Source organism: Monocercomonoides exilis, assembly GCF_001643675.1.
Source record: "Monocercomonoides exilis strain PA203 chromosome Unknown scaffold20-1493094, whole genome shotgun sequence".
NCBI classification, from domain to species: Eukaryota; Preaxostyla; order Oxymonadida; family Polymastigidae; genus Monocercomonoides; species Monocercomonoides exilis.
In genome coordinates, this window is record NW_027150565.1 from 103284 (window position 1) to 128846 (window position 25563).

Below are 25563 nucleotides of genomic sequence, written 5' to 3' on the forward strand. Positions count from 1 at the left end.
ACAGTTTGATGTATTGCTGAAGGCAATGGGATATATTCGAATTTCATTGGAATGGCGATGCATTGCAATGTTATGAAAATGATTGATATATACCAAAAGATCGAATGAAAACGAGACTCCTAAATTTTATTAAAATAATTTGAAAATATAATTCTATAAATCGCAGAAAATACCTTATGAAATGTGAATAAAGAAGAAAACAATCTGTTTTAAGAATGGAAATTTCTTAATTATCTGAATGGATAATAAAATTTTATTTTACAAACAATTCATCAAAAGTACTGAATCTCACAACAGCTAAGCCTGTACTCGTTGACTCAGACGATACAGATCGACTCATCGACCGGTTTTCATCGTCTTTTTGTGTCATAACACAAAGCGGTTGTTCGAAGTTTCCTTAAAAAATGTAAGGGATTATAAAAATAAGTTATTTTATTCTGATCAATAAAAAATATTCCTGAAAATGGAGGTATCGGGTCAATCTGACCAAGAAGAAGAGTATGAAGAAGAGCAAGCTGGTATGTTGCAATTATTAACTTGCATAATTACATACTGTATTTTTAGAATCAAATTTTACTCAGCAAACTCTTCCAGGAATCAACCCAAAATTGACGAATTTACAGTTAGTAATAGTACTTATCACATTTTGCATATTGCTTATAGTTATTGGGATTCCTTTGTTGATGACCTCGTTAAATGTGTGTTTTGCAAAATGAAATTTTACAGTTTATTTCTTTTTTATTTTTTCAAGCTTTTTGAGCATGTAATTAGATATGATAATGTTTCAAAAGATAGAGTCATAGAAATTCCTTTCCATGTTGAAAAAGATGTTGCTGGACCTGTGTACGTACTGTATCAACTTGATCATTTCTATCAAAATCATAGAAGATTTGTAACGTCTCGAGATTACGATCAATTACGTGGGAAAAAACTTAATGATCGTGAACTTAACAGTTTGTTGTTTGTATTTAAAAATTTTTTATTCAAATTTTTGATATTTTCATTTGACAATCTTGCAGAATGTGATCCACGTTCTGGAGAAAATCAACAAATTAAAGATTCGGAACGTATACCATGTGGAATTGCAGCAAATACAATGTTTAATGATATATTTTCAGTTGAATATCTGGGTGATGCAACAAAATCAATCAAAAATAACATTTCTTCAAATGCTCAAGAAGAAATTAGACAACAGATAGAAATTAAAAAGGATGGCATTGTGTGGCCTAGTGATAAGGTTTGTGACATCTTTTTGAAAAGACTTTTTTATTTAATTATTTGTTTTATTTTATTTTTTTAAAATATTATTGGTATATTTTATCGATTTCATATTGGTTCAAAAAATAATTTTTCACTTTTTAACTTCGAAATTTTTTCAATAGAAACTGTATAAATCGCAAGCTGGATCTCAAAAAGATGTGACGAGCGATGCGTTTATCGGTTGGATGAAGCCTGCTGCCCTGCCATCATTCAGGAAAATGTACGGAATTATCACCGATGGACTTAAGAAGGGTGATTACCAAGTAAATATTGTGAATAGTGTGTTACATTTACAGGAAGTGCAAATTTTGTTTTCATGCAACTATTTTAAGCAGAAATAATTGATTATTTCATTTTTTAAAAGTTTTTTTTTCGTTTGTTTTTCTCTCTTTGAATTTATATTTGGGTAATTTTTTTTGTTTGTTTGTTTGCTTGTTTTTATTTTGTTTTTTAATACCAAAATTCAAGATTACAATCTAACATTGAATGAAAAGAGCGTTGTATTTACAAAGCATTCGTGGTTTGGAGGGAAGAATGATTTACTTGGTTTGCTCGCAATTTATTCCTTCATTTTTGTATTTCATCGTTTTTATTTTCAATAGGTATTATGTATGTAGTATTTGGAGGATTATGTGGAATACTTGCTCTCATTGTTGCAGTTAAATCTTTATTCTGCCCAAAAAAATACCCTTTATTAGATGAAAAAGATGAATAACGCATTTCAGCATTTCACATATTTCCTATGATATAACTTATAATGATTTTTTATTTTTTGAGTTGATCGCACATATTTTTTCGGTTTTTTTTTTTTTCTTTTTTTCGTTTTTATGTTGTTGGATCAAATATACCTTCTTTTTTTTTCGATGAACAAAAAAGATGATCGTAGAAATGTTCACCAAAGAAATTCAGGATTGAGAATTCAAGGAATATATGCTTTGATGTTTTTTGCATTTGCTGTTGTTGGAATGATTTTCATTTGCATTAAAATTTACAAATATTGTTATTACGATTATTTCTTTGGTATTTCAATCCAGATTTAAATTATTATTTTTCATTTTTTGTTTATATCTTTTTGAATTGAATTTGGTTTTAATTTTCACACTTTTATTAGAAATGGATACAAAAAAGAGATTTGTTTTAACTCTCATGATTGTCGTCATAGTTTTTAATGCGCTGACAATGCTTCTTACTGCAGGATTTAACCATATACTCGGAACTTCATGAGTATATTAAGAAATAATATTTTTTGTGCAATTTGTTTGAAAATCTTCAAGGTGGAAGAAGTTTTTCAAATCAAAATTTTAAACACGTATTTTTTTTAAAAAAAAAAAAGAAATATTTCCTCTCCTTTTTTTATAAATATCTTTTCAAAGCTTTTTTCTTTTAAAACATAAACAATCACTTTAACAGAAACCATTTTTTTTCCTTTGCTGAAAAAAATGAAAAGTCATTTTTCATTATTCTTTGCACTAATCCTTCTGTCTTTATTTGGTCACGCCAAGGTTTTTCGTCACTAATTTAACCTAGGTGAAATATTTCAATTTTAATTGTTACTTTTAAGAAGCAAAAACCATGCAAAGAAGAACAAAATCCTTTTAGGGAAGAAGATTGTGAAGAGGATGAACTTGATGATGATGAAAAGAGCAATATTGGACGATCTTTATTTGTGAATAAACAAAAAGATACCACGAAATCAAGCTCGAGACCACACTCAGCTCCAAATCATTTATTCCCTTTTCATCATGAAAATGGTAATGATCCTCTTCCTCTTCGCTTTGTTAATTGGCTTGCGGTGGAAAATCATTGGATATATGTAACTGCAGGTATTGCATTATTGCTGACTGTTCAAATTGGATTGATGATCCTTTTGAACTACAGAATGAAAAGCAAAAATATCGAAGAAAAAATCCCGGCAAACAATGATAAGCAAATTTCACGTAGGCCCAAGAAGAAAACGTCAAATTTGAATTCAAAGAAAATGAAGACACAGTGACTTTTTATATTTTTAACTTTTATCCGATTGAATATTTGTTTACAAGCTTTCAATAGCATGTGTGTGAAAATTCAGATGGCAAATGATGTGAAAGGTTTTTGTAAGTGGGCACTTTTATCATTTTATGAAATATATAGTCTTTATTCATAAATTTCAATAAATCTCACAAAAAACAACATATTTTTCCAAAAGTCATTTTTGTTTTTTGTTTAATCATGATATCAACTGTACTTAAAAGGTGTGTGATAACTTGTTGAATTTGTTAAAAGTTGAGAATTACATCTGTGATTTTTCAAAATCTGTTTTTGTAACGAATGATTTGGATAATCTATAAATATTTCTTGTAACAATAAACCATTAAAAAAACTCTCAAAGTTTTATCTTTGCAATTTCAATGCAAGCATTGAAAAATGACCTGATCTTCAGTTATGCAAAAAAACGCAAGAAATCATCGAAATAACAAGTGAGGTGTAAAAAACTATGTATAAAAAAGTGTATTGTGATGAAAGACAAATTTCCCAATGTATTTGAAAATGTTTTAACTTTCTCAATAACTCCTTGGATAATGTTGATTGAGGTTACTTACTTCCTAAAGGAGACGGAGCAGGAGATCTGCCTCTATCCTTCCTTTGGGAAGATTTCGCAGGTGAAGCAGATACTTTTCTTGTTTTCTTGTAACCTTGAGAATTGGTTCCAGAAAGCCAGGAATCTTGTTCTCTCTCTTCAACGGACTTTTTGGGTGCGGGGGAATATGAACCAGATGGTGATTTGGATGATTTGTCATTCTTCTTTTTTGGCTTCTTGAATCCCTTTGTTTTAATTTTTGTGTATGTATCCTTTGCATAATTTTTAATGCTTTCCCGAGCCATGTATCCACCAATAGATCCTGCAACGATAAGAGCGACAATAATCAAAAATGATCTTGTTCCGATTTCTCCTGGTGCATCAGAAACTGGAAGTGTCATGTTTGCGACAACAGTGCTGTATTCATTTCCTTTTGAATCGTGATAAAATACAACTGCAACCACTCCGTATTCATAAGGGTTAATTCGAGGATCAACTTTAAATGCATATTCGAATGTGTGAATTTCATTTGAACGAACGGAAATGTTATGATGCATTGCTGAATAATTACGGAAATATTGTGTTGGTTCATAAGGAGCAGTCATAGCAGCAACAATATCAGTGACATAAAAAGTTTTGCTTCCATTATTTTCGAATCCAATCAGCAAAGAAACAACATCTCCTGGGCAAATCTTTGATCCTTCTCTCGTGAGCAACATTTTTGTTTTTGATTCAACGTTTGGACTTGGCTCTCTTAAATTGTCAAGCAACTCTGCAGTTTCACGGGATCGACTTCTTTGTTCAGCGGGAATCTCATAATCTTCATTTGAATCTCCAGTTCCAATTTCAACATCATCTTCTTGTCCTTTAACGAACAGTGCTGGTAATGCAAATATTTATTAATTTTTTTTATCGCAGAAGAAAAGCATGTCAAATGACAAATTGAATTTTATAAATTTTTTGAATGAAATTGTAAAATGAAGAAAATGATTCTATAAATATCGAAACCTTTTGAATACAAAGCAGCTAAAAAGAATAATGAAATAAAATGCATGATTTCAAGAGATTGAGTCTTGACGACTTTTATTCCGGTCGAACAAGGGTATTATTTAATCTGAAAGTTATGGTTCATGATCAAAAAATCAAATCAACCAAAAAAAAATCTAATTTATAATTTTATTTTATATGAATATCACTTTATGAGTTTTCTTTTTTTATCCTTTGAATGATGGAAAAGCATCCAGTTATTTTATTCATGAATATTCAGCTATTTTTTAAAAAATGATAAACACAGCGAAAATAAGAAACAGAAGATAAAAATGATATGTGGAAAATAACAATCTTTTTTTCCGTTTTTATAAATTTTTTTGTTGAAATAACCAATGAAAGATTATGAGGTGCAAAGAGAAAAAAAGATTATTAATCAATGTTAGATCCCAGAAAAGTATAAAAATGATCAGAAAATAGAAAGAAAAATCACGCAAGATTTAAAACAACTTTCAAACAAATACTTTCAGAAGAAGAGAATTCATTAGTTTTTTCATTTAATGCTTGGTTGTGAATTGTGTTGTTATTCTTGCCTATCTATTGCAAACAACTTTTCCAAACAAAATTCGCTTCAAGATACCTTTAAAATATTGATTTTTCATTTTGATTGAGTTAATTTTATAATTTTACTTCATAATTACAACTCGGTCTTAGCTTGTTCAGAATTTGCTTTCTCCTTTTGTGTTTCTGGGAAGAGCTGTTCAACCAACTTCTTCTGCTCCTCGGTCAATGTTTGAGGGAACTGCACGCGGAACTCCACATACAAATCGCCTTTAACTCCAAATGACACGTCGTCTTTGATGGGCATTCCTTCCCCTGGCACTTTCACCACTTCTCCGTGCGCTGTGCACATCCCTCTTCTGTCGATGGTGATTGTTCGTCCGTCAAGCTGCTTGACTTTCGCCTCCAGCCCGATAAGCGCATCGTGAATGGATATCACCACAAATGTGTGCAAGTCGTTTCCCTTTCGAGTATATAACGGGTGTGGACGCTCTCTGATCTTGAGAACCAATCTTCCTGTCTCGTAGTCGCTTGATGCATCCCCCATTTCCTGATACGACATCTCTTCTCCATCCTTTGCTCCTGGATCAACAAACACCACTTGCTTATCTTCTGTGAGAACAGTTCCCTCTCCTTTGCATTTTCCGCATTTCTGACCAACGACCTTTCCTGTGCCCTGGCAATGATCGCATTGCTTTTGCATTTGGAGAATTCCAATTGGTGTTTGTTGTTGCTGTAAGTAAGCTCCTTTTCCGTTACAATGGGGGCAAGTAGTCATCCCGCCACGTTTTGCTCCCGTCCCTGCACATTTTGGACAGATTGTTCGATGGTTTACAACAATATCAACTGATGTACCGATGTAAAGCTCTTCAAGATCGCATTCCAATATTGCAGGAAGATCACGGCCGGGTTGTTTCTGTTTTTTTCCTGGTGTTGTATCTTGTCCACCCATAAAACGTTTGAAAATCGAAAGTGGATCATTTCCACCGCTTGTTTGTCCTTGTTGTACGGCTTTTTCACCATGTTGATCGTAGGTTCGACGCTTGTCTGGATCTGAAAGAACTTCGTAAGCATATGCAATTTCTGCAAAAAGTTTTTCTGCTTCTTCTTTTGGCACGTCCTTATTTTTATCTGGATGATATTTCAGCGACAATTTCTTATATGCTCTTTTTATCTCCTTTTCTGTTGCAGTTCTCGAGACCCCCAAAACTTCATAATAATCTCGCGCACTCACAAATTGTAGTAGTATAATTCCAAGTATCACCGAAATTTTCATAGTTCTTCTAAATGTTTAAAAAAAGTAATTATAAAAAAACATAAAGCAACAAAAACAAAAAGCAACAGAAGTCAAAAGTGCATCAATATATAAAACATATAACAAATGGTATTTTATGCAAACGTGTATATTAGAATCCTATTTGCACAAGTTTAATGGAAAAGGAACCAAGAAAATGATCAGCCTATAATGATATTGGTTCGATCAAAACAAAAAAAGGAGCACAATTCTTGCATAAATGAACAAGACAGCTATTTGTTCCAAACTTTTTCTTCAATAATAAATCCAAAAGTGTGACATTCTCTTGCAAAAAAATAAAGAAAAATCAAAAAAAATTGAGAAAAATATTTGAAAATATTGTACAAAACGAAATTCAAAAAGCAAATAATATCGTCCCAAATAGAAAATTCCAATCAAAAATCATAAAAATATATAATATTATGAAACTGAACACAAATTCATTTTTTGAAAAAGATTTACAAATCTTTCAAATATTTTTGATTAATATAAAAAATGCGTGAAAAAACAATTTCCTTTGAGAAAATTATATATTCTATCTTCACAAATTTTCAAATTAATGCTTTTGAACATTTCAACGGATGAAATTTTTGTTCACAATATTTTTCCACACGTTATTATTCCACATTTCGATAAATAAATAATCTTTTGTAATTTGTGATTGATGAACATGTAATTGAACACAAGAAATCAAACTCAAAACAATGCACTTTCTTTATTTTTCATAAATAATGTTACTTCAAAGAAATGAAAATGCAGAATAGAAATCACACAAAAAAAAATCCTTTTTGAGAAATGATAAATAAATACTGAAGCGTAATTCTTCAAGAAAAATGGATAAATAATTTTGTAAGGATAATTCAAATGAGTTTATTTGAGAAAATTGCAAAGAATATAATTCTTATAAATGAATTAGTCATTTATTTTGTATTTTAACATTTTTTGAAAGAAAAATGTTCATATTGACAATTATAAAAATAAAATCATTTTTTCAATCATCGTTTGATTCGAAATTTTACAAATTCAAAAAAGTTGAATTATGAATGAAAGAGATTGGTCAATTTTTTCAAAGAATTAATAAAATAGGTCAAAATATCTTAAAAGCACATTCGATTAAAAAATACCCAAAGAAATTTTAGTGAATAATTTTGAAGTGATTTTATTGTTGATTCAAAAATAATTTGATCTTCAACTTTCATAATTTGTAGATTTCAAACATAACTCGATTCTTTTTAATAAGAAAAATTCAAAAGATGAGCTTTTTAGAAAATATTAAAGGTTTAAATGCACTTTTATTTTGATAAGGAAAACAATTGAATTAAAAAAATTGTTTTTCTTTGTAGAAATATTAACGAGATTAAAAATATACCTTGATGGAGAAAATAAATTGAATATCACCAATGTTACTGAACTGATCAGCGAAATGAACACATCAGAACTGAATTTAATTATTACAAAAGAAATGTTTGATGAAATTAGCAAAAAGATAGAAGAAAAGGAATTATCATTGATAAAAGCTACTTTTTTGTTAAAACACATTGGATATTTTTCCGTTTTGAAAAATGTGCACAATGACGCCTTTTATAACTCTTGTTTGCGCATAACGTTTGAGAAGATGATTTTTGAGGAAGAAAAGAAAAAAGAAAGAATGAATGAAAAACTGAATAGATCTATGTGAATCCTATCTTCTATCGTGCGAATTTGTTTTTTGTCGCAATGTGTCCAAAGAGTTAGTTTCAATTTGTGTGTGTTGTCTTCTAAAAGTTGCTTTGAACAAAGAGGAAAGCAAGGAAAATAAGATCAAAGTTGAATTGGAATTACTTTCTTTATTGGGAATAGGCATTTTCCCTGTTTGATAATTTTTGCTAATGATTATTGATTATTAATTTTTAAATGTAGGAATTGAATAAAGAATTGTTCTTGAATCAGATCACATATATTATCAAGTATCATCAACACCATCACAATCTTACTCATATGGCATATCTATCTGCTTGGGAATTTTTCTATTGCAGGTATTTTAACAACAAAGAACTGGGAAATATATTTGTGAGTGAGTTGCATTTTGTGAGAGAATTTATTGCAGAATTAAAAGGGCTGTTGAAAATTGTGGATTGGAGCAATAAGGGAAAGAAAATGGATCAATTGAAAGATACATGGACTTTAATGAGATGGCTAAAAACATTTTCTGGACTTTTTGAAATAGGAAAGCCTCAGAAAGAAGAGACAAATGAATTTATAACTTGCTTATCAAGGATAAGCAAGGATGCAATGATTGTTAAGCATGAAATTTCAGAGGAATGCATACATATTTTTGAAGAAAAGTATAAAATGGGGAAGATAAACGTTGTTGATTTGTTGATGAGCGGAGCAGTAGAAGCCATTTTGGAGTAATATTGTCAATCAATAAACAGTGACGAAACTAAAATATTTTGCTTCATAGTTCTTAGATCAGTTTTCAAAATTCTGAATAGAAAATTGAATGAAAATCTTGATCAGAAGGATGACGAGAGCATCGAAACTGAAAGCGAAGAAAATCAAGACGATGCTGCATTTAACCAGTTTTCTACTCACAGAAACGAACATGATTTTTATGAAAGATTTCATGAAAATTCGAGGGGAAAACATTGAAACAAAACTTATCATGATCAAGAGAAGAACACTTGCAAAATTTGAGGAAGAAGGACTTGAGGATGTTTTTGTTAGTTATTGTTTTGTAGATCTTAGAAAAAACGATTGTTTTCATTTTCCTTCATGAAAAAGAAGATAAAAATATTAATTTGTATTGAGAACATTCAAATATAAAAGAAATTTGTTTTCCATTTAAATCAAACTGTTATATTTATCAGTAATAGTAATTTTTATCAAAATTTTTTTCGCAATAACTTTGTTAATTTCTGGTGGAAAACCAAAAAATTGTCACGATCCGGGATCGAACCGGAGACCTCATGCGTGTGAAGCATATGTGATAACCAACTACACCATCGTGACATGTCTAGTCGGGGAGTTAACCCGCTCAGGGGAGTTAACCCGCTCAGATGATCACAGAAGTCAGAACATTTTTCCTTTTACAGTTTTCATTTTTCTCTTCGAAAACAAACAAAAATCGTTGGTTGTAACATTATAGCAGAATGTTTGTGGAAAAAATCTAATAAAGGATGAAAAATAATTAAGAGAGGATAAAAAAATTGAAAAACTTTATCATATTCCAATATCAGACAAATCATCAGAACTGAGCCAAATTTTCCCAGATATTGCTCCTTCCGGTGCCCTGTTTGATGATGAAGCAATTTCTGCCCATTCTGGAGGCTTCTCTGGCAGTTGAGCAAGAACAGCATCTGGATTTAATGGATGAAGGCCTGTCACTCTCCAGCTGGCTTTAATTGTAGATGGAAACGAAGCCATTGCAATTGCTTCCTTTAAAACGGAAATAAATTCTTTTCTTCTTTCGCTAGCCGTGTTTGTTTTCCCACATTCAGTTGACTTTTTGAAACATTTTTTCATGTTGGCAAAAATGTACTGATCGTTGGGTTGCAGCAAGTGAGAGGTATGCGAGGGGAGTTGGATAAGATCGATTAAATTATCTTTGCATAATTTTACGATCTCTGTGGAAAAATGCCCTGTTCCTCCATCCATCACCAAAGCCGCGTGATTGTGTTGTAGTCCTATGGCAATTCGCTTTTTGTTTATGCTCGGAAGGATTGCTTTTTGAAATGTATCCAGAAAGCATGCAGTTGTCATGTGTCCAGTTGAACATGGTATGAATACCTCATTTTCTGTTGTAGCTTCAACATATTCTTTTGGAATTGTCGAATATGGGATAAGAATTGGAGTTAAATATCTCACTCCATCTGCGCTTGTGAGAAAAACAATACACGTTGAATTTGGCAACGAAGGCTCTGGAATGATTGGCTGAACTGAAGAAGAAGACGGAACCACGACATCTTCTGAAGATTTTGAAAATACAGTTGATGTTTCATCCAAATTGAACAACAATTGAGGTGCAATTTTCACTTCGGAAAAGAACTTTGCAACTTTGTCAAAAAAGGGACCTATAGTTTGCTTCGAATTATGTGCAGCACGGCCTATTGGTAACTTTGTTGCTTTTTTCAGAGCAAGTTTCGGATATCTTTCAATAAATCTCCTTGGCCAGTGTTTGTCTACTGATTTGACTTCTTCTTCTTCAGTTCTTTTTTCTCTTCTAATTTCATTTGCCTACAAATAATTAAAAATTAAAAATACAATAATTCGAATGCTAACAAACCATTTCCGCAATATCTCTCATTGAATGGAAAATTCCTTTCTCTGCATCGACTTCCAATCTGACAATTAACCTTTGTTCGTCTGTTTTTGAAAAAAGAAAAGGTCTCCCGGGTTTTCCAACAACGCGATTCTCCTTTTGAGCTTTTTCTGCTCTTTTTAGAGAATGTCTGGAAATAATACTTGCTTGTTCAATTTCCGCCTTTTTGAATCCGCAAACAAGATGCAAGTGAAGACCTTTCTCGTGAGGAGTTTCCAGAAGCCTCGCTTCGCTGGATGCTGCAATTCTGTGGATCTCTTGCTCAATCTTTGACATTTTTTTCCAAACAAAAAATGGGTTGATTTTTGATCATCTGAGCGGGTTAACTCCCCTGAGCGGGTTAACTCCCCAACTATCAAAAAAGAATTTTTTGTTTAAATATAAATAATATAATTTGTCGCATCCATTGATATTATTGAAGAAAATTTTTAACAAAATTGAAAAACTTTAAAGCAGAGTGGAAAATTCGAACGACTTCAAGTTCTCTTAAACTTGACAATGATCAATAAAAGTCAAATGATATTATTGTTGTTGAAATATAAATGATATTAAATAATGTTCATTATTTTTTATCTATTTTCCAATTTATTTTTGTGCTTCTTTTTGAATAATTGAAAATTTTTTATGTGAAAAGAATTCTTTAAGTTAATTTATTTCATATATGTGACTAAACCTGTGTGACGTAATGACTACTGACGTGAATATTTACGTTTCTGACGGACTTAACGAAAATATTCGCGTCAGTAATTAATTGTGGTTATTTCTGAAGTAATTAATCAAAAAGGAATTATTAACTTTATTCATTTCATTTTCATATAACTTTTTTGCATAAAAAATTCACTCTCACATTGTTTTATTTTTTTTTTTTTGATCAAAATTCAAGATTTTTATTTCAATGGGATACTGACGAAAAGGCAAAAAAGGAATTTCAGATCGTCATTGACGGTTATGCCCGTCAGGTCAAGTCAGTGTCTCCATGAGTTGATCAAAAAAGCAAATTTTAACTCTTTGGTAAAAGAGTTACATTTATCTTTGCCTCCAATAAAATGGTTTGAGATATAAAGTTTTTTTTGAGCTTTTATCAAGATAATATTGCAGAAATCAAAATATATTGTCTATTGTGAAGAACAAATGAAGAAAATGTCACTGCGAGTTAATTCAACAAAACATCCAGCTCGAAGTTTCATTTGTGAATGGTTTGTTCAAATGAAGTGATTTTCACGAACTGGTTTTCAGAAGTTAATAAAGAACATCACCTTTCGCATTTCATGTCTTCAGAAAATTCACCCTTCTTTGTTTGTTTTCGTCTCTTCGTTACATGAACAAATGAATTGAAGATTCAGCATCGATATACTTATCTTCATAGAAATATTGCTTTCTAATTTTTCATTCAACCATCTCTTCTGAAAATGCAAATTAGCATTTATCCATTTCATCAACTTACGTGAAACATCAATCATCTTCAACTTTGCTTCTTGAAAAATATTCATTATTTTCTCTGAAAATCCAACTGAACTCCCGACTAATGAATTTTTCACTGAAAACATTATGACAGAAGCAATATCTCTGAATGATACAAATACTCATTCATATATTGTTGAAAATAAAAATAGTGAAATCGAGAAATTTAAGATTTTCTGAACATTTTTTTGAAGCATTCTTTTCGAATAAAGATATGAAAAATGTTGATTCGTGTCTTCTCCGAACTCTTATCCATTCTCTAAATACAGAATCCAGCTGGAGGTGAACAAACACATGAATCCATCGAATATTTGAAGATTAAAGATACTCAAAGATTGCCTAGACAGTTAATTTATTGTAGAGAATAATTTTTTTTTAAATTCAACCCATCCACGTAATAATTATAAAACTTTGATCCATGTCATAAATCGTATCGAAAGAAAATATTATTAGTAATGATTGAAGTCTGTATATTTTTGTTGTTATTCAGATAAAATGAAATGAATGAAGAATTAACCTCAAAAATGAACAAATAATCTATATTTTTCGTTTTGTTTCTTTTGCCAACAACGAAATTGTTGAGGTGGAGGAGTTAAGAGTGAGTGTAGCTGTGGGGGAGGTGAGGTGGAAGATGCTTTGGCTGTTGAGGGTGAGACTGGTGATTGCTGTGTGGTTGAGGGCGAGGGAGCCAGCAGTGATGAAGAAGAGGGGGGTTGTGATTGATGATGAAGATGGGGTTGTTCCGGTGATGGTGGTTGTGTTGAGGTTGAGGGAAGGGGAGTTTTGGGAGAGGTGGAAGAAGATGGGGGTGATGTGATTTGTGGAGTTGTGGGCGATGGCGAGGGCAGAGACTGTGAGGGAGCCCTGGGTCTGTTGGAAGAGGGCAGAAGTGGCAGATGGATCTGGTGAAGAAGATGCAGATGAAAATGATGAATATGATGAATATGATGATGATGACTGTGATGACTGTGATGACTGTGAATGTGAGTTTGGTGGTTGGGGAATGCCACTGGAGGCGATGGTGGTGGCATCTGTGCCATTTCCATTGATTTTTGTGTCAACCTCGCTAAAAGTGAGTGTTTGAATGGGAACAAATATTGAGGTGAGGAGGGTGAGGGAAGCGTCTTGGAGGAGGGAAATGAAGCTATTGAGGGCATATTCGATGGTGGCACATGGGGTCTGTTGGGGCCTGCCACATGCATCGATATCTGATCTTCCATTTGCAACAATTTTGTTTTGAGCGATGAGGGGGAGCCAGCCGTTGAACACATCACTATCAGCTGTGTAGTTGTTCCAGACTCTTTTAGATGGAGTTGTTGATCCGCAATTCTCGAATGGGGATTGAGTGATGCTGTTTCCATTGAAGAACACATCATTCCCCCTGCCGTTTTTTGCTGTATTTCCATCAAAGAAACAAAAAGTGATAAATTTTGTTCCACTCATCCAGGAATAAGTTGCTGTGCAACACAGCGCAGCTCCTCCGTATGTGGAAGAAGCAGTCAGTTTATTATTTATAAATTGGCAATCATCAATCAAAAATTGATTTGGCTTCACTTGAGGAGGCCAATTGAATGTGAGAGCACCAGCAGAATCTCCACCAGAATTTGAAATACACTTGCATTCGAAAAACAAAAATTGACCGTTTGAAGATAAGGTGCTGATAGCAAAAAACCAACCAGTTCCGCACCAGTTTGTGATTGAACAACTTTCCACTCTGCTTTCTGAGAATGTCCAAACAGAATTTGATTGTGGATTCCATATTGCTGCTGCTCCTCCATGATATCCAGAACAATTTGTGAAATTGGATTGCATTATATTTAACTTTAACAAAAAAAAAAAAAAAAAAAAACAACGCTCCCCCATCCCAACTGCTTGAACAATAATTGAATGAGCACAATGTGATGGCAAGATAAGAATTTACACTATCCACAGAAAGCGCTCCTCCTCGATTTCATCCGCTAGAAATATTTTCCCATTCGCACCACTCGAAGCGATGACTGTTAACATCAAAGGAATGTAGTCTTCCAAGTTTCACTCTTTGAGTTTCGGAGCCGACATGTACAACAGCAGCATTTAACGAAGAGCATGCATTTTATATGAAGTGGTTTGTTCTGAATAGAAGGATGAATCGATTAAGGCGTGAGGGATCTCTGACATAGAAGCAATTCAATAAAAAATCGATATTAAAATGGATTAATGGGATATGAAAATTTGATTCAGAAATTATTCCTTTCTAAAATTATTCTCGTTAAATCTCTAATAGAAAATATAAAAGAGCGCTTGAAAAGAATAAGTTTTCTTATTTATTAATTATGAAAAACAAAAAAAAACAAAAAAAAAAAAAAAAAAACCACTGACGTGGAAATTCGTTCCTGACGGACGTGAAGACAAAACTCACCTCACGTCACACAGGTTTATATGTGACTATTTTTGAAGTCATCTTTTTTCATGCAAAATTTTCTGTTCGAAAATTTCACTTGAATAATAACAAAAGAACTCTGAAAAGTGAAAATACTTATTTTTGATATCTTCATTATACATCTGTGACCTGACAAATAACTTGAAGCCTCGTCTGTCAAAAAAAAAAAAAAAAAAAGAAAAAAGAAAAAGAAAAAGAAAAAGAAAAAGAAAAAGAAAAAAAAAATATTTTGTATTAATATTAAATAAACAATTGCAAAAACTTCCAAAGACTTTTCAAAGCAAATTGGAAAAGATATGTTGATAGGATCTGTAATATCTTGTCGTTTTTTCTCTTTTGTCAGTGACCGTCAGTGACCGTCAGTGACTGTCCACGACAAATTGTGACAAAATTATTCCTCAATTGACATTTCGTGTCAAATAAAATAAATATTGGGAACTTGATCACATAAGAAAAAAATTCAATTTTTTCAAAATAATAAGAATTATTACATGAAGATTTTCATATTAATAACAGATATCGCACAAAATACCGGACAAGGTCCATATCTCAATAACCTCAAGAAGAAAAATTCTGTTCATTTTCCTCAAAATATATCTCATCAATGCAAACTCACGTGCCATACCAGACTTTTAAAATCGCCTCATTCGTACTCAGAGAAAATTATTTTTTATATTTCGGAGTAATAGGATTTCAAGTTTCTCCGAAATATAAAAAATAATTTTCTCTGAGTACGAATGAGGCGATTTTAAAAGTCTGGTATGGCACGTGAGTTTGCATTGATGAGATATATTTTGAGGAAAATGAACAGAATTTTTCTTCTTGAGGTTATTGAGATATGGACCTTGTCCGGTATTTTGTGCGATATCTGTGTTGTTGTATAAAAATTGTAAAATCGTTGCGCATTACCCATTTTGACAAGTCCTAAATATCTTGTCAGTCATTTTGTCATTTTTTCAATTTTCTCTTGTCATGTCACAGAGGTGTAATCTTCATCTTTATTTCAGCTCACACTTTTGTTTTTAAAATGGATATGATGAAACTTATCATTAAAATACAAAATCTGGATTAAATTACAAACAACCTTTGAATAATTAACACTGCGAAAAAATTTATGATTTCAAAAATAATCAGACATATTTCCTTTAAAAGCACACTGTTTTTAAATTATTTGGAATCTTCTTTTATAATTTCGTGTTTTTGCAAATTTAATGAAGAATGATAAAAATAGAATTCACTTTTTTCATTTCACTTTTTGAATTTCAAAAACATGGTGGCAAATATGGACTTTCAAGCTTTTTTTGAACAAAGAAAGAAAATTTTGTTTCACTTATAACATTATTAAACTTTCTCAGATTTCAAAAAAATTATGATTTTAATAACTGTAAACAAACATCATTGATGTGATCACAAAATGTTTTGTAATCTCACATGTATTTTATACAATAAACCCATTTTTTAAACATATTTCCAGATCACAAAAAGCGTATCAGAAGTGCATAATTTTTTCTTAGAAAATGCTTGCGGCTAAATATTTTGTCACATTTGTGTGATGATTTTTGAATAATTGTTTTCTCTTACAAAAATTTCTGTTTTATTATTCACTTTATATATCGAAAAACATACGCTGAAAAGTTGCAACTCTTTTTTAAAAATATATTTTTCTTGAGCATAATTTCGAACATCTTCATTTGAAACAATTGTAATGTTTTTTTCTTTTGTATGAATAAACTGTCTCCAAAGATATCAAGTCTGTGAAGAATCAACACTCCAACAAAAGTTACGATTTCTAAAATAATCACCTCGTCTCGTGAAATTTAATAAGTTCTAATGAAATTTTGATGAAAATGAATATTTTCATTTTCACCGGAAATTTTTACGAAAGGATATTTCAAAAAATTATATTTTGGAAATTTGGTACTTTTTTTTTTTTTTCACTTTTTAATATTCAATTTGATAAGTTTGAAAATTGGTTTTCATAATTTTTGTAATTAATTATGAAAAAAAACATTTTTAATGAAAAATATAAACAAATTTGAATGTTTGAAATCATAACATTCAGAAATGTCGAATCCCTAAAAATATAACATTGTTGAAATAAGTCGTATTTGGTTTTTTCATTTCGTTATGCATTATTTTTTTTTTAATATTTTTTATAAGTTACACCAATAATTATTCAAAGTCGAAATTTTTCATTCGAAGTCGAAAAAGTTTCAATCAAAATAGAAATTTTAATAATCAAGAACATATGTTTCCCAATGAAAAATCAATTGAAGAAAAATATTGTTCTTTTGTTTTTGTGAATATTATTGGCAATGTTTGTGTTGTTGTTTTCTACTAATTTTGAAGAATTCGAACAAAAATAAAGTCTGAAACAAACTCCAAACAAAATTCAAGACATTTGTTTTTTTCAATAAGAAATAAGTTTTTTGTAATGAAAAAACACGAAATGAGAAAGCCAATACTGTATTCATCATTCTTCAAAAAATAAGTGAAAAAACAATATTTTTCTTTCGCAAATTTTCTGTGAAAAAGAATGCTTTCAATTGAAAATAGATAAAAATATGTTAGAATTCATATCATGTTTTGAATTTGCAATTGTTCAAAAAGAATAACAAAAATATTACAGAAAAGAGATAAAAATTCATTAAAATAGCAAACATCATTGATATTTCAATAATTTAATTGTTTTTTGACTTTTATTGATTTTTGTCAACTTTTTGAAAATTTGAAGTTTTTCGAATTTTCGATTTTGCTTGAAAGTTTTTCGAATTTGAATTATTCTTGGTGTGTTATTCTGAAATTAAGATTAAACCGGAAATACATTAACAATATGAACTTAATGTGTTTCATATGTATTGTAGGAAAAATGAAAAAAAAATTACTTTTTTGTTAAAAATTTTTTACACAAAAAAATGTAATTATGAGAAAAGATCATAAGTGAACATTAAATATTTCTAATGGACAGCAGAAATATCAAACAAAATTATGCAGTTATGTGCATAGAATCAAAATATTGCAGGCCAGTGTTTCTAACATTATTCCTCATCTTTCTTGCTGCATTGACTATTGTTTGACATTTTGAGTATTTTATTTTAAATACAAATGAAAAATGATTATTTCCTTACAATTTTACAACAGGGAATTGGGTGTCTAACTATTATGTTACCAAAAAAATTTGAATACCTTTATGAATCCACTTGGAAATGTGATTTGCCAACAGATTCCTTCAATCCAGAAATCTGTCACGGAGTTGATATTTTTCACGATCCATTTGCAACAATTTCAGGATCTGCAGACCCAGATAAAGTGAAATATAACTTGATGCTTAGTCTTCGCCCGAAAAGTGCTGCTAAAGAAATTGGTTTAAATTTTCAAATGCCAATGCACATAAATCTATTACATCCGAATGGCAATTACATCAACGACACAAGGAATCTGACGTTTAATTGCAATCCTCGTGGTGATTGTGGTGAAATTATGCTATTTCAATTTCATCAGATAAAGTATAGTTTCTTTATAGAAGTTGCAAATAAAACATTTGCAAAAGAAGTTCAGGAATTCATTGGAGATGCAGAGCTTGTATGGAGAAATGATAATCCAAAATACGAAGGAATTGCAGTTTGTATTCTTTGTTCTTCCAAAATAAATACGCTTCAACAAATCTATTTCTTTATCAATAAACTAGTGCATTTTCCGTTATGTCGGCCTTGGGATAACTTTAATTTTGCTTATTGTCTTTTGGGTGCAAACAGGAAGACAGCAGTATAAAACGTCTGCAGAACAGCGCTGGATTATGTACTTCATGATTGCAACAATTGTGATGGACAATCCGTTGTTTGGATTTATTTTAATATATCGTGGCGGTGTTTTCTCAATAATTGATAACATCCTCAATGTGATTGGAGTTTGCTTCTTGATGCTGTATCCTCTTGTTGCGTTAGGAGGATTTATCACTACGAAAATGACATGCCGCGGGTTTTTCTTTCCGAGATGCATCCTCATTCTGGTTTACGGAGCAATGCTTCTTGTTGTGAATATCTATCAAACTATAAAATCCATTAAATATCCTACAACCACTCTTCGAGATGTGCCTGGATATTTCGTTTTCAACTTCATTGCTATCTTTCTGTACATTATATGGTTAATATGGTTTCTCTACAACCTTATTCGTGTATTTGTTGTCACAAAACAGCATCCACGAGCAATCAAGGGTAGATACAGAGCAGTCATTTGCTTTGTTGTTCTCTTCAGTCTGGGATTCCATGTGCTGGTGACAATCGAGTCATTTGATTTTAGCATTTTCTCCGGAATAAATCCTGTGGCGAAGGTTTGGGTAGCTAACTGCTTCTGCTGGATGATGGCAATCGTGTTTATGCCAACACGTGCCGAGCGAATGACCAGCACAACAATTGAAGGCGCAATGCATCCAAAGCAAAGGAATGTCAGAGAATCGATCGTGAGGTCGGCTATTGAAGAGGTGACGGTCGATGACGAGGGAGAGCCGGTGGTGTACAGAGAACAGATCAACGAGATTGGACCAGGAGGAAGAGAAGGGAAGGAGAAGAAGAGCCCAACTGGAACTGAAGCCAATGAGAGAGAAAAAGTTATCGAGTTAGAACCAGACTTTGGAGAGAACGACCCAACAGCAAACATTTAACTGAAAACACAGATGCAATCCCAACTATTAACTCTTTCAATTATTTGTGATCTGCTTTAAGTCAGTTGTTTTTCTGTAGCTTATATTATCATTCTTGATTTCTCTTTGATTTCCCATAATCTGCTTTTATTTCTTTTTAAGCATTTTTTGAGATTGCGGAGATTCTTCGTTCTTTTCTCCCTTCAGAAATAAAAGTTTATTAGAGAAATTTCTTTTCATTTCTTTTCATTTCTATATTTTTATATGTGTATACTTCATTATTTCCTCTGAGAGAAAAAGTTAATGTTTCTGCCTGCAGCACGTCATTTACTACCAACAACTTGTCTATTTCATGTTTTTGACATCTTTTTTTTCAGTTTTTCCCAGAAGCAGATGAAGAATAGAAAATATTCAAATATTGAATAAATATTTTATTTTGTTAATTTTGTAATTATGAAACACTAAAAATTACAGAGGTAAAGGCCAAACTTGAACCAACCTAAAAATAAGAACAAATAAAGAGTTGTTAAAAAAGAAATTAAGTTAAACAAGAACACAATCCAAATTGAAGAAAAAAATAAACATCTACATACCGAGGCTCAAATTCTCCAACTTTACCCTCCTTATGACTTCCCAATGAATTTTGCACATATCTTATTCCTTCAATCGTAACATCCTTGTTTACATGAGTATGACCAAAGCAATGTACACATGAGCCAAGACATCTAATTTGCTTTTCCAATTCACGAGATCCAGAAACGTGCTTCAAAAACTTTCGCTTACCTTCATATGGAGGCAGCAATTCGCTACGAGGGACCATATGCGAAAAAGAAATTATTGGAGATGCATCCATTAAATCAAATTCATTTATAAAACTTTCATTTCGTTCATATAATTTCATAGGAGCCGAATCATGCGGCCATTTACAATAATATAAATCTGACCATCCTTTAAATAATTGTATATCCTCGTTTGATAACTCAACATCTTGTGCAAACGATGAATCGTACCATGAAAATAATGGAACAATCCAAACACCACTAACAATTTCTGGCTTTGTCTTAACTCCTATTTCTTGACACACATTTAGTAGTGCATCTATCTATCAAAGTGAAAAATGAAAACAACAAAATATAAAAAAAGAAAAAACCCAAAAACTAATGAACAAACTTTCTTTTCAGAATCTTCAAATATTCCATCTATAATCCAGATATCATGATTTCCGGGTGTAAAAAACACATTCCTTTGATGCAAAAAAGTAATTAAGCAAAAAATATCAATGAAAGACAACAAAAAACTGCAAACTTAAACTTTCTTTTAAGCATCATTAAACATTTTTTTGTCTCTGAAAGATCATGAGAAATATCTCCAGCTATAATCTGAATTTAAAGTCATTAAAAACCGCAAATTAAAAAAAAGAAGATTCATGTGGAGTCGGACAAACTAAAGTATCAAATTCATGACTCGGAATGGCTTCAAGCCATTTCAAATTTTGTAAATAATTTATGTGTAAATCAGATAAAAGAAACACTTTTTCGCTCATATAGTTAAAAAATAAAACAATAAAAAATACAGGATCAAATAACAAAAGAAAAATGATCCTATCCCACACACTTTTTTATTCTATTAACCAATTCTGTGCATTGAGCACATTAGAGTTGATGGGAAACATAACTTTTGAAAATTGGTATATTAAAGATAGTCCAACAGGAAAATATATAGACGATTCATTTTTCCGTGATGTTTGTAATTTTATTTAAGAAATTTGTTTTGTTGCTGTTAAAATACTATGCCTTTGCGTTTAGAGTTATGAATATCATCACCGACGAGGATTTTACTCTAGCATTGCATCATATGCAGTTAGATGGCTGTATGATTTATTTTCATTTTTTAAAAAAACATTTTTAACATTTATCAAATTGTAAGTTCGGACATGTTTATATTTGGAATACTGCTTCTTTTCTTAACATTTACAAATTGGGAAGGATTGTACAATTGTGCGAGAGATTCAGAGCTTCCATGTGATGATATATTTCGATTCAGAATATATCCAATGTATGATATTTGATTAATTTTTCAATTCTTCATGAAAAATTGCAGGACTGGATTAATTGTCGCATTTTTGTTTTTTGCATTCATAGGATCTTTTTGTTGGAATTTTTGTATCCTTATCAACCGAATTATAGCATTTAGCGCAATCAGACGTATATTATCACATGACCTGAAGCTTCGTGATGTGTGAAAAATTAACTTTGTGATTTTTTTAAAAAAGGACGTTTGCATACGCTTTTTAATACAAAAGGCGGATCTCCGTGCAATGTCCTTCGAGTTATTACTCCCTGATCTTCTTTCATACTGCAAGCTTAAGGGATTGGAGGTTGATGCGCACATGTTCCTTAATTGTGTTATGCGAGCAGAGAATTGCCTGAACAAGTTTTATTCGGCTGCAATGGTGAACGATGAGGATATTCATCAATTTCCTCGCGATTTATACAAGTCAAGTGTGGACGTTTCTTAAATTTTGTTGAAATAAAACACTTTCACATTATTTAATAAAAATGCTTTATATATTTTTTCCCCTCAACACACGACGATGCATTCCGTTGATCAAAATGCTATTTGCATACACAGTCATCGTTAGGCATCGTCCGCAGTCATCAGAATTTATGGACGAAGTTATAACTCGCTTCCTGCTGAAGCCTTTGCTATCACAAATAGGACCAGTTTGCGATGATATTCTAATGTTTTACTAATCAAAATTTACTTTAACTTTTTGACAAATTTTTTAAAAATCATTCATAAATCCATATTTCTATGTTTTGTTATTGCACCTTAGGAATATTCTCAAAAGACAAAAGAAAAGCTGGCAAAAAAGTATTCAAAATTCTTCTTCTTCATTTTTTTATCGATTTTATTTGTATTTTTTTATTAAAATCTATGTTGCATATTCATTCTGCTCATAATTACTTTTCAATGGGCTTTTTTTCTAACAGTGTCAGAAAAAGAATGCTCATCGTCGGATTTCTGCTGCTTCTTGCCAGTCCCGTTTTCTTTGTGCTATTTTTGATGAAATTTGTATTTACACACGGACAAGTTTGCAAGTTAATCTCTTTCCTCACAAATAAAAAGTACAAATAAAAATCTTTAAATTCTTTCTTTCTTTTTTATAAAATTTCTTTATTTCTTTATTTTCCATTCACTTTTCTTACCTGCTTTTCATCCCTATCCCCTTCCCCCTTCCCCCTTCCCCCTCCTTCCCTCCTTCTTTCCCTTCAAAAAACCTCCCCAGGAGATCCGCAGCAGCCCTGGGACGCTCCTCTCCCGCCACTGGAACCGCACGACGCGGTGGAAGTTCCGCCTCTACAACGAGCTCGACCACATCGCCATGCAGCGCTTGTCAGCCTCGTCTGCTGCTGCTGAAAAATACCTCGCCTCTTCTGAGTCGCACACCATCCGCTTCCTCGCGCAGTTCTGTGTGCTTGTCGTAGGCGCCTTCCTCGTCTGCATCTTCCTCCTCACCATCGTCGTCGGTGACAAAGTGCTCTACAAAATCTCCCTCTTCCACCAAACGCTCTTTTACATCGCTGGAATCGCTGGGGCTGCGTATGTGGTGCTGAAGGGGATGGCAAAGACAGACGAGGAAGTCGAAGAAGACCCAAAAAGACACATCAAAGAAATAGCTGAGCAGACTTACTTCCTTCCAGGGCTATTTTCAGAGGCATACGAAATCGACCAGCTCGATCTCTTTCTGACAATCAGAAAGAACTTCGCAAAAATGTCGGGGGATTTTTATGAGGGGAAAACAGAACAAGGAGAATTGATACAGTTCGAGGCTCCTCATATTCTTCCTCCTCCTCCTTCTTCATCTTCCTCTTCATCGTCCTCTTCCTCTTCAATATCTTCAATATCTTCCGCTTCTTCTTCTTCTTCCTCCTCCTCTTCTTCTTCCTCATTGTCATCATCATCCTCCAACATTACTTCTCCCTCTCTTGTCTCCTCAGCCTCTGAAACACTCGAAGCAGTTCCAGGAAGGCCCCGCCAGGCGAAGTCAGCACTGCAGCTGATGCCATTCTATCCATATGCCAAGTACTCTCCTGAAGAGGCAGCAACACGCTCTGATTCTGCGCTGAATGCGATGGACAGCAGAAGAGGCAGAAAGGATGGGCAGGCAGAAGCAGCAGATGAAAGAACACTGCAACACAATGAGAATGGTGGAAGACTGGGCAATGGAGAGGCATATTCAGAGGAGGAACGAGAGGAAGAAGGAGAAGACGAAGGGGAGCTGTCTTTGTCGAAAAGCAGTCGGTCAGCCAATCTGTTGGAAAATGGAGGCGAATGGCAGAGCGATGGCGATCGTGTTTTGATTGAAATGACCGAAGACCAGCCAGAACACAGACGAGAGTTGAATTCACACAGCATTCTGCCCACCGCCGACGACGAAGACAACGCCGATGCAGCGCAGCTGATGCTTCTGTCTCTTGTGACTGCGTCGAAAGAGGCAGATGAAAGTGCTCTGATGATCAACAGCGCAAGCGACTATGTGACGATTTCGAGGGCAGCCAGCTTCAGCACAGAAGGAGGAGGAGGGGGAATGGGAGGAGGAGGAGAAGGAGGAAGAAGCAGCAGCACACTGAAAGGGCAGCGTGTGTCTGTGAAGAGGGTGCCGCCGCGTTTCCGCCCGCAGAACGAGGAGACGCGGAGGAAGCAGCGGGATGTGCGGAAGGAGATTGAGTCGATGTTCCAGATGAGATACACGCTTGTGCTGAGGGAGGTGTTCTCTTCTGTGAAGGTGCCACTATTCTTGCTGCACTACGGGCTGGCTGGCAATCTTGTCAGGGGAAGGAAACACACATCCTTCTCAGACGCCTTTGTGGAGTTCTTTTTGAAGCGATGTTGCTACGTGAAGAGGCTGAAGAGATGCTTTTTGATTGAAGCTGTCTACCCAACGGAAATACCTCAGTCACGGTTTGTTATTGTTTCATTCATTATATGCATACAAATATATATTGTTGAATACCATTCATATTTCTTTCTTTTTTTCTTTCTTTTTCAATTTCATCAATATTTGAATGAATTATTAAATCATTTTTATTATTTCAAACATCCACAACTTTCTTTCTTTTCAGCCTCCAAAACAACCGCTCTGAGCCATCACCCGCGATGAAAGAGCTCATTTCAGCGCAGTTCTTCGAGGCGATGTACAGCAACCAAGAGATGCCCTTTGCCGGCGCAGGGCGGCTGCGGCGTGTGTATCAGCAGCTGAGGGAGTACATCCAGAAACGAGAAGAGCGAAGACAGCTGAAACTGAATGGCAATCCGCTTCCGCCGCGCGAAAGGCCGCTGATTGCGCAGAGCGACGGCACGATCCCCCAAAATCCACTTCTGATGACAGCAGTTGGGATGGGGATGGGCACATCGGGAGGGGCAGGGATGCCATATGGAGACAGGAGGGATGAGATGATGGAGGCAGTTCCAGTGGCAGAAGGGGTCTCTCCAGACAGAGTGCATCTGCTCCTGTCAGTGCAAGGCACGCACAGTGCAGCAGGAGATGGGGGGCAGCAGATGATAAGCACTCCATTTGGAGAAGGAGAAGGGCAGGAAGAGGAAGACACGTCAGAACTGGTTGCGTCGGCGGAGTTTGGAAGCATAAAGGAAGAGTCATGATGGGAATTTATGTTGTGGATTTGATCATCTTGGCTTGGATTTTGATTTTGATTTTTGACATTTCTTGCTGTTAACACTTTCACTTCATGGTTTATTTTTGAAATGGATTTGCTTTTTATTTTATTGTGTATTTTTTTTCTTTTTCTCAAATTTCTTTTCTTTTCTTTTCTTTTCTTTTTGTTTAGTTTTAACAAAAAAACATTTTTTTTTATTTTTTAAAATTCAATTTGTGGATGAAAAAAATAAAATCAGTCTTTTTTAATGTGAAGTTGATTCGAGTTGTTCAACAATAAATTTTAAGAAACGCCCACAAATTAATTGAACAACAGTTACAAAATAAAAAATAAAAAATCATAAAAATATCCATCGGCGTTGATGAATATTTGTTCATCAGATGAATTGCGTATTTGAAAAGTTTATT

At 33.2% G+C, this 25563-nt stretch overlaps 9 protein-coding genes across 9 annotated transcripts; 4 read left to right on the forward strand and 5 right to left on the reverse strand.

Moving 5' to 3' along the window:
• The first annotated feature begins 437 nt into the window (after positions 1-437).
• Positions 438-2409, forward strand: MONOS_3197 (putative cell cycle control protein). The gene is made up of 7 exons (XM_067873180.1): positions 438-518; positions 565-698; positions 752-953; positions 1020-1237; positions 1383-1539; positions 1729-1806; positions 1863-2409. The coding sequence occupies exons 1-7, from the start codon at positions 464-466 to the stop codon at positions 1973-1975; spliced, it is 957 nt and encodes a 318-aa protein (XP_067728008.1). The 5' UTR covers positions 438-463; the 3' UTR covers positions 1976-2409.
• A 267-nt stretch (positions 2410-2676) lies between these two features.
• On the forward strand, positions 2677-3490 carry MONOS_3198 (uncharacterized protein). The gene is made up of 2 exons (XM_067873181.1): positions 2677-2762; positions 2822-3490. Exons 1-2 carry the CDS (start codon positions 2700-2702, stop codon positions 3251-3253), a joined length of 495 nt encoding a protein of 164 aa, XP_067728009.1. The 5' UTR covers positions 2677-2699; the 3' UTR covers positions 3254-3490.
• Positions 3491-3609: 119 nt separating this feature from the next.
• On the reverse strand, positions 3610-4911 carry MONOS_3199 (putative translocon-associated protein subunit alpha). Its single transcript, XM_067873182.1, has 2 exons — positions 4826-4911; positions 3610-4697 (listed from the first exon to the last, which is right to left on the reverse strand). The coding sequence occupies exons 1-2, from the start codon at positions 4869-4871 to the stop codon at positions 3832-3834; spliced, it is 912 nt and encodes a 303-aa protein (XP_067728010.1). The 5' UTR covers positions 4872-4911; the 3' UTR covers positions 3610-3831.
• A 240-nt stretch (positions 4912-5151) lies between these two features.
• On the reverse strand, positions 5152-6832 carry MONOS_3200 (putative chaperone DnaJ domain protein). The gene is made up of 2 exons (XM_067873185.1): positions 6765-6832; positions 5152-6648 (listed from the first exon to the last, which is right to left on the reverse strand). Exon 2 carries the CDS (start codon positions 6639-6641, stop codon positions 5502-5504), a length of 1140 nt encoding a protein of 379 aa, XP_067728011.1. The 5' UTR covers positions 6642-6648; positions 6765-6832; the 3' UTR covers positions 5152-5501.
• Positions 6833-9860: 3028 nt separating this feature from the next.
• MONOS_3201 (putative pogo transposable element) lies at positions 9861-11235 on the reverse strand (the record flags this gene model as incomplete). Its single annotated transcript, XM_067873186.1, has 2 exons — positions 9861-10874; positions 10924-11235. The coding sequence occupies 2 exons, from the start codon at positions 11233-11235 to the stop codon at positions 9861-9863; spliced, it is 1326 nt and encodes a 441-aa protein (XP_067728012.1).
• A 1722-nt stretch (positions 11236-12957) lies between these two features.
• MONOS_3202 (uncharacterized protein) lies at positions 12958-14198 on the reverse strand (the record flags this gene model as incomplete). Its single annotated transcript, XM_067873187.1, has 2 exons — positions 12958-14034; positions 14097-14198. The coding sequence occupies 2 exons, from the start codon at positions 14196-14198 to the stop codon at positions 12958-12960; spliced, it is 1179 nt and encodes a 392-aa protein (XP_067728013.1).
• Positions 14199-18319: 4121 nt separating this feature from the next.
• MONOS_3203 (putative Wnt-binding factor required for Wnt secretion) lies at positions 18320-19835 on the forward strand (the record flags this gene model as incomplete). Its single annotated transcript, XM_067873188.1, has 2 exons — positions 18320-18460; positions 18528-19835. 2 exons carry the CDS (start codon positions 18320-18322, stop codon positions 19497-19499), a joined length of 1113 nt encoding a protein of 370 aa, XP_067728014.1. The 3' UTR covers positions 19500-19835.
• Positions 19836-19895: 60 nt separating this feature from the next.
• Positions 19896-21074, reverse strand: MONOS_3204 (putative serine/threonine protein phosphatase). Its single transcript, XM_067873189.1, has 5 exons — positions 20923-21074; positions 20784-20857; positions 20649-20721; positions 20072-20580; positions 19896-19977 (listed from the first exon to the last, which is right to left on the reverse strand). Exons 1-5 carry the CDS (start codon positions 21019-21021, stop codon positions 19947-19949), a joined length of 786 nt encoding a protein of 261 aa, XP_067728015.1. The 5' UTR covers positions 21022-21074; the 3' UTR covers positions 19896-19946.
• Positions 21075-21139: 65 nt separating this feature from the next.
• Positions 21140-25390, forward strand: MONOS_3205 (Autogphagy-related protein 9 (Atg9); the record flags this gene model as incomplete). The annotated part of the gene is made up of 10 exons (XM_067873190.1): positions 21140-21220; positions 21284-21348; positions 21405-21533; positions 21579-21714; positions 21781-21979; positions 22110-22201; positions 22315-22352; positions 22472-22571; positions 22768-24443; positions 24605-25390. The coding sequence occupies 10 exons, from the start codon at positions 21140-21142 to the stop codon at positions 25140-25142; spliced, it is 3054 nt and encodes a 1017-aa protein (XP_067728016.1). The 3' UTR covers positions 25143-25390.
• Positions 25391-25563: the final 173 nt, after the last annotated feature.